The 12,274-nt window shown below is 37.2% G+C and overlaps 1 protein-coding gene across 1 annotated transcript in view; it reads right to left on the bottom strand.

The window, feature by feature from the left end:
* LOC122791697 overlaps window positions 1-12,274 on the bottom strand; it is a 1,032,604-nt gene that overhangs the window by 316,924 nt on the left and 703,406 nt on the right. Inside the window, exon 10 of the mRNA XM_044059589.1 lies at window positions 3,234-3,299. Coding sequence (XP_043915524.1) covers window positions 3,234-3,299 — 66 coding nt within the window. The remainder of the gene's footprint in view (window positions 1-3,233; window positions 3,300-12,274) is intronic.

Here is a 12,274-nt window from a genome sequence, read left to right as displayed (position 1 = left end):
GATTCATGCCTGTTTTGGTTTCTTTTTGACAGGAAATATGGGGCCAAACATGTTACTAATGGCAGCAGCTGTAGCCTCAGGATGGGCAGAGCATTCTGATACAACAGGGAAACATTCACTGTTCCCTTTCACAAGACTGGCAAGACTGAATTTCCATTTCCCACTGAGGGGACTCTAACAACCACAGAGGATGTGGCTAACTGCTTGTCCATAGTGGCTGTAGGTGCTACACCAATGGGGTCTAGGGTAAAAGATGAGTGTCCTGAGCTACAACAAATGGCCACTGCAAAGTCATCCACCTGCTGCTGTGGCAAATCGCTAGCCTGCTGTGGTGGCAAAAGCTGTTTGCTTAGCTTTTTCTTTTTGTGGTTGGAAGAAGAATGGACATGGGACCAGTAGTCTGTTCCATGGTCAAGACAAAAACGGTGTTTCCTTCCCAGGGAAGACAAGCAGCAAACACTGGTAAAATTACCAGCACGTAAAAGTTACTATTTTAACAGAAAATACACAATAAAAGGCACTTTAAAATACTATTGAAGCCACAGAAAGTAAAAGTAAAAACAATTTCTCCATAGAAAATATATTTTCATTTAGTTTACACTACTTTTAAATTGACAGAAAAAAAATACTCCATTTAACAGAACATTACCATCTTCAGACAGTTAAATAACAAAACTCCTAGCTTTAAAATAACTTTCCAAAAGAGGAAAGTAATTAATACATCAACAAAATAAAAAAATGGAAGTTTTTTCCCCCAAAGGTAAACTTATCCCCTCAGCAAAGAAAAGCACAAGCCAACTGTTGATCATCAAAAGCCTCAGAGAAGCGTAGTAAAGCTATGAAGTGCTTCACACCCAATCTTGTCTTTTAGGCAGTTCAGCTTGAGCTGCTTGACAGTTTGGGTACACGGATAGTTCCCCAAAGCTTTGGAAGCTGGCGTGCTGTTATAGCCTTGGCAACATATAACCCATGTAACTAAGGCTACTGCAGCAGTGCTCAATAAGATGAACATCTGATAAGTCCTCTGCAGATGTCAATGTTCCACTGAAAATGCTTTCTTTAATGTTCCCTTTCCTTCCTATATGAACTGCAAACTATATTCCTCACATTTTTGAACAGAAACAGTATTTAAAGAAGAAACTCAGGTACAAATGATTTCTTTCTTATGAACACTGAAATGGTTGTAGAAGTTTTTTAAGTAAGATTAAAAGTTTAGAAGCACAGAATACTCTTCTTTTGATAAATAAGTGGGAATTCCCTGGTTTCCTGGCCAAATTTCTCCAATCAATAAAAATCTCCCTCAAATAAGGCAACAGGTTCTACTCAGTCAACAAATGCAAATAAATATATTAATACTCTGTCACATACTTCCTCTCATACCCACATTTAGTGTCACTTGAAGACAGAAAAAGAAACTGTTAGCACAGGAAAAATAGATCTGACTGTAACTGTGAAAACTTTCCTTTGTAATGTCTATGAAGCACGACTACTAGCTGCATCATGCAGCAACTAAACACAATATTTTGTGCAGTTCTGCAGTTATATAATGTTGTTACTATCTGGTAATTTAAGCTAGCAAAGCTGTACATGGGTGGGGTTTCTGTATGAATGTATTACAGGCTCAAACAGGACTATTTATTCATTTAACATTTGTTTACTGGGAAAGGCTGACTGGGACAGAGCCCATTTTCAGTGGAAGCCTTGGGAGAAATGCTACAGACACGTCTTTGGAATATGGCAGAAAACCAGAGAACCTAGAGGAAACCCACCGAATGCAGGGAGGACATGCAGACTCCACATAGAAAGCACCCCAGCTGAGAATTTAACTGGAGAACTTCTTGTGAGGCGACAATGCTAACTGCTGCATCATTGCACAGCCCACTATCTAAACAATAAATTCAGTTAATCAACTGACTATTAATTGCTATACATATTTCCACTCATTTTCAAATGTATTGCAGCTGGTAGGTATAAAAAGGAGTTGCAAATGCAATAATAAAATATGAAACTCATTTTAGCTGGGGTGGTGCAGTGGTTAGCGTTGTCATCTCACAGTAAGAGGATCTCTGCCTTGATTCTCTCCTGGGGTGCCTTCTGTCCAGAGTCTACATGTTCTTTCTGTGTTCATGTAGGTTTCCTCCGGATGCTCTGGTTTACTCCCACATTCCAAAGACATGCGGCAGGTGGACTGGATACTCTAAATTGGCCCTAGGTGTCAGCGTGTGCGCAGGTGTGTGGTACAGATGAACTACTGGGGCAGGGCTAGCCTTTCGGCAGTGTAAACTTTGGCTCTAGATGACCGTCACTGTTGAAGTGACGCTCTGACTCCATGTGCAAAAATGGGAAAAGGGGTTGAGGATGGATGGATGGATGTAATTCCTTTGCTGCTCACTACATAGCAACAGAACTGAATATATCATGCTATGGTTGCTGAATGTATTTTGTGAAGATTTACAACTGTAATGTGTTACTACTGCCCCACCTTTAAAAAAATAAATAAAAAAATCATGCCTGTGTGTGTGTGTGTGTGTGTGTGTGTGTGTGTGTGTGTGTGTGTATGAAACAGTGCATGATTCAGATTGAAAGAAGCAGTCTATTCAGAGAGACTTTTTTCTCTCTCTCTCTCTCTTTTCTCCATAAGTACTGCTTATACACTGTATTAATTTGTATTTATTTATTTATGTGTCAAGTATGGCATGCCTTTTTGTAAGCAGAGCAGGACACTTCCAAATGTGTACTACTGCCTGTTAACACACCCCTCATGTTAATGGCACTCAGCACAAGAAACTTGTACACTTTTACCCAGCAAAGCATGCTAGTACATATATATATATATATATATATTTATATATATATATATATATATATATATATATATATATATATATATATATATATATATATATATATATATATATATATATATATATATATATATATATCTATGAATGCTGGTTTATATGTACATATGTACATGCTCACACATGGACAGATACGCACAAATGTATGTTTACACACACACACACACACACACACACACACACACACACACACACACACACATTACTCTGATGCTCACTATGATTTTTTTTTTATATCCATTTAGCAGGTGGTGGGAAGAAATGACTACAGCATCACCTTGGACAGTCCTTGAATTTAAAGACAGCTTCACTCTGCTGTTATAAAAACTGAAAAAGTATGTTTTTTTATCAGCAGTTCATGAAAAAACTTACCCTGTCTATAAAGCACTGTAGGAACCACTTGGTGGTGTAGATACCTGTCAACATCTGCTCCTTGTCCTAAATTGGAAAACAAGAAAATGTTATTATATTTCTCTGTAGTGTCTCCTTATTTTACTGACCATGTTTTTAAAAAGTAAAGGCAATATGCCAACAGTTAAAAGGGTCCTAACAGGTCTTTTTAAATAAATCTGCTTTGACACAGGAATGTCATACATACAAATGTTGCATTAAAAAATAATTTAGCCAAATACAGTAGCATGTGAAGTTATAATCTTTTTCATGCATTTATCCCAGTACAACATGGTCTACAAATATGTGGTGTCATAGAGACATATTGTAGTTCAAAGGTCATTTATGAAACATTAATAAGCACAAGTGCTGTGTAACAAAGTATGATCCCTGTTCACTGCCTTGTCATCATTAACTACAGCTGGTGATGAACTTAGTGTAACTAGGTAATTGACCCATCTATGTCATCATTACAGTGCCTGCAGCTTATTTTAATACCAGAAGTATATCTCCATTCCTTAGCTGGCTGTTGTGCTGTCACTTCAAGCTTAGCAAAAAGAAAAGAAACAGCTTTCATGGGCTGTCCTCGGAGGAAGGTGCTCACTGGTGATGGTCTCAAAGCAGAGATGTGCTCCAAAAACTGGAGTTGCCCTTGGATGCAACCAGTCACTGTGGAAAGCGGGGTGGAGAAATGGAAAAGTGTGTGGGGCATGTAAAAATATGAAAAAAAAAACACTGGACTGAAGTACAAACAGCCGAATTCCCAGGATGACCTTAAGATCCACAACCAGCCCCAGCAACACCAGAGTAAGAATGGGGTGGGGGTAGAAGGATGTGGTGCACTGGTAAATGGGCCAGTATAAATGAGGTCAGAGGGAGCAAAAAAATACTCAGCCTTTTGGAGAATGAAGGACTAATCAGTTCTTGGAGGTACAAAAATGCCATAAAGACTTCACCAGTTGTCCATAATAATAAAATGATGATCTCTGTCACTTACCCAGCTAACAGTGGTAAACAGTGAAGTTACCTATCTCACAGAAAAGCATACCATAACTGGCATGATGACTTCAACAAGTCTTACTTGAATATCTTACTAATACCTGGAAACACCTAGCAGAGACATACAAGGCCAAGTGGCAAGTATCAATAGCCACTTTAAAAATACAGTTATTTACACTGCACAACAGTCTTAATACTCTTAAAAAGGCAATAATGCACAAAGACAGTCCAACACTAAATAGTAAGATAAACAAAAGGGAAGATGAGTGGTGGAGGTGAAGCCAAATGGATTTCATCTGTTGCTAGGTTAAGTACCCCAAATAAATGTACTATGAATTTTCATCCCATTTGTGTCTTCATAAGCATTCTTAATCCTTGAGTTGAATATAGTGTTATGAATGTGGCAGACAAGTGGAAGCACAAGCCAACATCCCTTGGATAATAGCAGTTGCAAACCATTTCTTACCTTGATAGTGCAACCTAGCTTATAGCAGATAGTGGAAGTGTACAGTGAAATTCAAGTCACTGTTTCACAAGTATCTGCAGCAAAGGTACTTCAGGGGAGGTAGCAGATCCTCCAAAATCCCATCTAGACAGAGCTCCAACAGATCCCTGGATAGGCTTTTTCACTGTATCACATTGAAAACAAACCTATACTCTATACAGAAATGTTCTGTCTTCCCATAGCAGCCTCCACCTTGATGGGAGCGAAACAGAAAAATGTGGCTGAGATCTAAAATATTTAATCTTCGAAATAAGGTCAAAACGTTTATTTACTTATTTTTATTTTATTTTCCACTTGTTTGTGAGGATAGTCCGACTGTACAAAAAAATCCCTTTTCAACTGTGGCCCAGAGAGAAAAGTTCCACAGAAAAAGTAATACTGCAATGTAATACACGACAAACAATTATGGTACATATTACACAGGATTACAGATGCAATACAGAGATTTATGCTACACATAAAACTTGTAATATTGTCATGTAGCTACATACAATACAGAGAAAGAAATTATCTTAACATTACACTACTATATACACTACTATATAAAGTCTTTACACTGTTTTCTGTTCTTGATACAACATTTTGTATTCAGTATTATAGTAGTTCTTATGGAGATGAATACTACTGAAATACCAAGAATGGGTAAAGTGAAGCCAGCACAGAAAATGGAGCAAGGAGATTCTAACAATGGGGATGACTGCAATAAGGGGTACAGAAAATAGGCAAAAGGGGACTGGAATTTACTGGAGAAAACTGGCAAAGGAATCAAAGTATTGAGAGCAAATAATTAGGTAGGGAAAGGTAACAGAATGGGAAGAGGACAAGTATTAATTTGGACTGCAGGCTAGAAATTGCCTTCCCTATCAAGGACTGATAGAATATAGGCAAAGAGAAAGAAATAAGGGGATACTAAGTGAAAAACTAGCACTAGTAGAGTGTTTAGCAGTAGCTAGAAAACATGCTGCCATTAAAAAAGGGATATTCAAAAGTGCATATAAAATATTGCATGACAACTACAGGAATCAATCAGAGGAGGTTAGAAATGCACAGACAAACAGTAGAACCAGTGAGCAGAGGTCAAGAATTTCCACAAAGTACAAACCAAATGAAACAGAACATTTGACCACCATGGCTGAATAAAATAAACCAAAATTTAATGCACACATAAAACATAAAACTTAAGAAAATGTTAGCGTTTTCACGACAACAGCTGCTTCATCAGACCTACAACATTCAATAAAATCACCGCCTTTACATAATCTATTAACCAACAATTTTCAATGATGTAAATGACACGAGCTGAGCACTGGTTTTAAAGATATAGAGTCATTTAAACTAGGGTTCTTATCTGCAAGTAAATAAATAATCCATCTAAGTTCATTACAGTCTGTTCTCATCTTTAACTCCTCTCCCCTTAAATTACCTTTGATCAGCTCCAGCACAGGAAATTTAAAAGAATGAATAACACTGCATTCCTTAACATGTTTCGCTAAGGCATTACTTAATTTCAAATTCTTTATATCATTATTATGTTCTAAAATTCTCTCCCTCAAGGTGGGTAAGATGAACTGGATTATTTACTTACATGCAGATAACAGCCTCAATTTAAATAACTCTTTATCTTTAAAACAGGTGCTCAGATCATGTAATTTACAGCACTGAAATTGCTGGTTACTAAAGTACATAAAGGTGGTGAGTTTACTGAATGCTGTAGGTCTGATGAAGTGGCTGTTGCAGTGAAAGCACTGACCTTTTCTTACATTTTATGTTTTACCTGGGCATTAAATTTTTGTTTATTTTATTCAGCCGGGTGGTCAAGTGTTCTGTTTCACTTGGAGGGTAGAAAGGATTGGGAAGAGAGACTGGATAAGCTACTCACAAAAACAATGGGCAGATATATGTACGGCTGCCAAATATGAAACAAAGCAAAGAAGAAGTGGGGGTGGGAGGATAGCATAATGGTTAAGGTGGGGTAAGTGGCTAGGCTTAAAAATGGCCTGCAAAGGCAGTTAGCCTAGTACCAGCCTATGAACCTATGAACCTATAAGATTTAATACATTTGGAAGTGTTCGCATGCATATTTTTATACCCCAAGCAGACTCCAGTGACTTTTTCTTCAGGAGGACTGCAAATGTTGGAGGTGCGATAGGGAAGAAAGAGGTAATTGGGAACATATTTTTGGGAGTGTAATGAGTTGGCAGACTTTAAGAATTCCCTGCAGACTACTTTATCAGAAATACTGTGTGAGCAAATTGGTGTAACTAAGGAAATGATTTTATGAACTGTTGTACGGAATCGGAATTACCTAGACATAGTAAGGCCTTCCTGAGTGTGATGTCCCCTCTCTGGGCCAGTAAACAAGGAGCCTGATTTCTCATCACTGGCACTGGAGAGAGACACTCACTTGGAACAAAAATAGATACACACAGTATTTCCAGATGCAGCTCTCTGCATCAAGCACAATTTCCCTTAACAGTACACAGGGAACACACTCAGTCTGGGGTCTGGATTTCTCTCTCTTTCTCTAGGACCCCAATAAGACTCCCCACTGGCGCAGTTGCAAAGTTGAACCCTCAACCAAGTGTCCAAGCCATGTCCTCCAGTCCCCTCGATATGAAACCAGTGCTTCGTGTCCCTGCTCCAAGCAGCTGACACATGCACTCTTGGAGATTTGATGTCCAGACACACACACATGTGTGCGCGCGCACACACACACACACACACACACACACACACACACACACACACACACACACGCGCGCACACATGCATGCAAGCAAACACACACACCTGGGAAAAGCTGGCACAGATTTACTAGCTATGCCCTCTTCTGCTGCCCAGATTACAAGGTAGTTACACTGCCACCAGACACTCCAAAGCCAGCTACTCTAAGGCTTTTACAAGGGTACCCAATTATACTGAGTGAAATTAATATTAATTCCAATGACAGTGTGTGTGACCAATGCAGTATGGCTTTCGGGAGTAGCCAAATAGTCACCAAATAGATATAAGTACTCTCAAAGGTTAAAATATTCTCTAAAGGATCAGCCACAATGAAAAATTTAAATATATTTAATAATAAATAATAAAAGAACATGAAAATAAGGAATATCTATCTACAACAAACACCAGAATTTCAATCACAGGAAATATTAAAACAACACAGATGAATAGATTTACACAGATACAGAAAAACAGTACTTAATTAAACTCACTATATTTTAATGACTGATGTAAAGAATTACATTTTCCTGGTCACTTACTAGAGCAAGGCAAGATGAAGTACTTGAGGGTATCCTTTGCCAGATTACAAAAACAGACTGCTCGGAGATCTCAGTCTCATCTAGTATTAAAACATCATTTTTTGTAATGGATTACAGAATGTCATTACATACATCTAGTCATCTGACTTCTGGTTCCCATAATACACCCTTTCCTAGTAAGTGACCCAGAATCTTGCGCATATGTGTCAATAATATGCATAGAGCCTTGCTAAGATCTGTTGCAGCTTCTGGAAGTCATAAAACAATAAAAAAACACTTCCACTCTTCCTACAACAGCAAATAAACCATTCTCTGGCACAGACATTTAATCTCTGCCTACAATCAGAAATGTAAGATACAATCGTTATGGCCTAAATTAAGTAAATTAATTTCATACTTTTTTCAAAGTTAGCTGGAGCTGAGCTTAACCTCTTCTCTTCCAGTATGCTCTGTTACAATATTAATTTCAATAGTTAAAATGCAGTCTGACATACAAGTGTATTTCTTTTTCTATCCAGCAGAACACACTGTTGGTACATTTTTAACACAAGCAGCTTTACAAATGCATTTTTCAACACAAGCATCTGGACAAATTAGTTTGATATAAAAATGACATGTGATTCTTTACAAAATTTTAGCTAGCTGTGCTGGAATATGTTACACATACACTGCACTACTTCTCTGGGCATAGCTGACAATACCTCACATCATCACACTGATTTCTGGTGGCTGCCAAAAAAGCACTTACTAGAAAATGGAAATCACAGTCTAAACCATCTGTACCAGAAGCAGTGAATATAGCAACAGAGATAAAAGAACTGGATGTGGCATCTTTAGAAAAGCGTAGGGGCAAATTACATAGAACAAAAAATGGGGATTGTGGGAAGAATACATGGAGAATAATATTTTGGATAATGAATGAGGTTTATGGGAAGGCAGGAATTGAATGAGCTATGTAATGTTTGACTGACAATGACTGTATAGAGTATAAGTGATGTATAATGTTTCCAAGTGAAAATATGTCAACAGGGTTTGTTTTCTTTTATATAAATGTATGACTGCCTATGTCATAAGTCATGGTTTAATATAGACTCTTCTTGTTTAAAAAAAGGCAGGAACTGAATAATTTATGTAATGTTGCTTAGGTTATATGATATATAGCAATATATGCGAAGTATAATGTTTGTAAATGCGAACTTGTTAATACAGTTTGATTGCTTTTATATAAATGTAAATGTGCCTGTGTCACAAGTGATAATTCAATAAACTTGTTAAAAAAAAACAATATTAACTAGACTAAGATGAAAAAAGGAAATGAGATTTTCCTAACCATGTTTCAATATTTGAGGAGTCTTGAGTGAGTTTTTTAAGGTTTGTGAGGGCTGGGGCTGAGCAGATGAGTGTGGCATTATTTGCATATTTTATATATGCCTACTGAGAGGCTGTGTGAAGTTTCTTTATAAAGCTGTTGAATAAAACAGGCCTTAATATGGAACCCTGTGAGACATTTAAGAATACTGGAAGGAAAGGAGAAAGTCATTCTGCCATTTGAATACTTGTTGTCTGTATGTTAGAGAGCTGTGAAACCATTGCAGGGCTATGTGATAATGGTTAAGTGAGGAAAGTTCTGTGAGTAGATTTTGGTGACAGAGTGTGTCAAATGTTTTTGACAGATTCAGAAAAATAGATGATACTAAGTGGCCAGAATTTCTCCTGCATTTATAACAGTGGTAAATTGAGAAGAACTCTTGTAGTACTGTATTACGGATTAAATCAATTCTGGGTATTGGACAGAAGTTGTTTTCTATGAGGTATTTTTGAGTTCTGCATGGATGCATTTTCCAAGATTTTTAAACAGAGGTTGTAAGATAGCTATTGGTAAAAACACCCAAGGAAAGCAGGAAGCCAAGCTAGATCCACAAATCTGTTTATTCAGCACTTTTGTCCACAAATAACACTGGATTTCATCAGAATAATATCCTCATTCATTCCATGAATTTTATATAGTAAAATACAATTAAAAGCCCCTCCCCTCCCCAACAAGCTCCAAAAATTAAACAAGCACAAGCAAATTCCATTTCAATTAAAGAAGCTGCCCTACCTAAACACCTTATGCTTTTAAACAAACAACCAAATGTCAATCATGCAAAACATTACATATAAAAGTACAAATAATATGACATAAAAACAACTATCTATGAACACCATGCATTTAAATATTTAACTTAAAACCACTCATTTTAAAAAATATGCTGCTTTTAATTTCATGAAGCGACAATGACAGAGCTTCATTAAGACCTGGACTAACTGTGGCATTTTTAACTACCATTTAAGCTCCATGAATTCAAGGAACCCATCACAAGGACCCCCTCTTTCACCAAGATCTACTTGGTCTATGGCAGCAAATCTAAACTCCTGTTGTAGATTATCTTTTACATGCTTAAACAGTGCATTCCTTTCATCCCCTTTTCCAATATCATACACATGTTGGTAAATTCTCTTTCTCAAGCTTAACTTAGTTTTACCAACATAGAATGCTCAATACTAATGCTGCTACATGAACACTTTTTTTAAGCCTCACTCTTCCAAAACCATCAACAAAAAAAGGCATCACCTTCCATAATAAAGGAACATTGCCTACAATGGCCACATTTTCTCATGAAACCCTCATAAGCACTAGATGGACCCCTTTCTAACAGACTTTTAAATCAAAAGTCCTTTTTATATACAATCCTTGGTGTTTCCCCCACTATCTCCCTATATTCATCATCCAGACAGAACACTCTACAATTCTTTCTCACTATGTTAGTAAGCCCATGAAAATCAGTGTTATATGTAAGCACCAATGCTCTTTCAAAATTCCCTCCTTCCTTATTTTTACAGCATGCATTAAGGCTCACGCCTTTTAGAAGGCGAACAAAATGTCCTGTGGGCCTTTTTGTACAAACTTCAGCAAGAATTTCTACCACAAACTCCTCTGAGTAACCCCTCACCATAAGCATAGATTTGAGTACCTCACACTCTTTCCTGAATTCAGCCTCATCCGAAATCATCCTTGCGAAGCGTACATATTCACCCTTGACTAAGGACTTTTTTGATGATGAGGGTGCATACTACTATAATGGAGCAGGGTGTTAGAGTAAGTAGGCTTCATAAAAATATTGGATTCAAAAACCTTTTCCTTAACATTCTTCCTAATGGTGACATCTAAAAAAATTCACCTCATTCTGTTGAATATTACATGTGAATTTCAGAAAATTAATAGCCCCATTAAGGTATTCACTTGGAGGGGGGTTATTCTTGACTACAGAGTGAATGGATTGCATAACATGGTGATTAAATTGGGGGGGCAACTTTAACTGTCTTACTTGTTGCATGTGGGTGGTGTGGTGGACTGCCCATTTGTGTTGGAGCAGTTTGTAGTAGGACTGCTTGCACGATTTCATATTTTCTTCTGGTAAAGTTTCGAATGTGTACAATTCTTGTAGGCATTTTGTGTTTGTATCTAAGCCAATTTGTCTATTTTTTTGTTAATTATCAGGCTGGGTTTAATTTTACTCTTTGTTTGAAGTGGGTCATGGTAATTTAGTACATTAAGAAATGTCATGTTGAATATGGATACTGCTACATCAAGGGATAATATTTTAGTGAGAACCAGCTGCAGTGTGCTTGCCTAGTGATAAAATTGTCTGTGTTGAATTTTAAGAGACTGTGTACTTATTTATTTTTATTAATTATTTGCCTTAATGCAAATCTATGAAGGTGATTGCTCATGTTATCAGAAAAGCATCCAGTGTGCTTAAATTGAATGGGTTGCTGATAAGAATCCAATCAAGAGTACATTGTCTATTTGTATTTGGTAGGATGTTATGTGTGAGACAGCATTGTCAGTAACAACAGAAACAGAATGTGGAAAAGGAGCAGTGTGATGATATGGCATGTGTGTTGTAGAGAAAGCATTGCTGAAGTTGGTTCTGGGTACATATAAATCTGGTAGCGGCACAGATATGTGGGTTGATATGGTAAGATAGCTGTAGGAGTGGCTTTATGTTAACTGGTAGTGTTATATTAGTCTGAGAGTTTTATTAGCTAGATGTTGGGTGGGTATAGATGTGGATATATATATATATATATATATATATATATATATATATATATATATATATGCAGAGGAGGCAGGGTGGAAGAGAACTGGGGATTGGTTTTGGAAGGATAAGGACCCCCTGCTTGAGGTGGTATGTTCGCCAGTACAAGAT

This window comes from Protopterus annectens, chromosome 17.part0, assembly GCF_019279795.1.
Source record: "Protopterus annectens isolate FY-2018-M chromosome 17.part0, PAN1.0, whole genome shotgun sequence".
NCBI classification, from domain to species: domain Eukaryota; kingdom Metazoa; phylum Chordata; order Ceratodontiformes; family Protopteridae; genus Protopterus; species Protopterus annectens.
The sequence above is the reverse complement of the archived record's forward strand: the minus strand, read 5'-3'. Positions and strand labels throughout refer to the sequence as shown.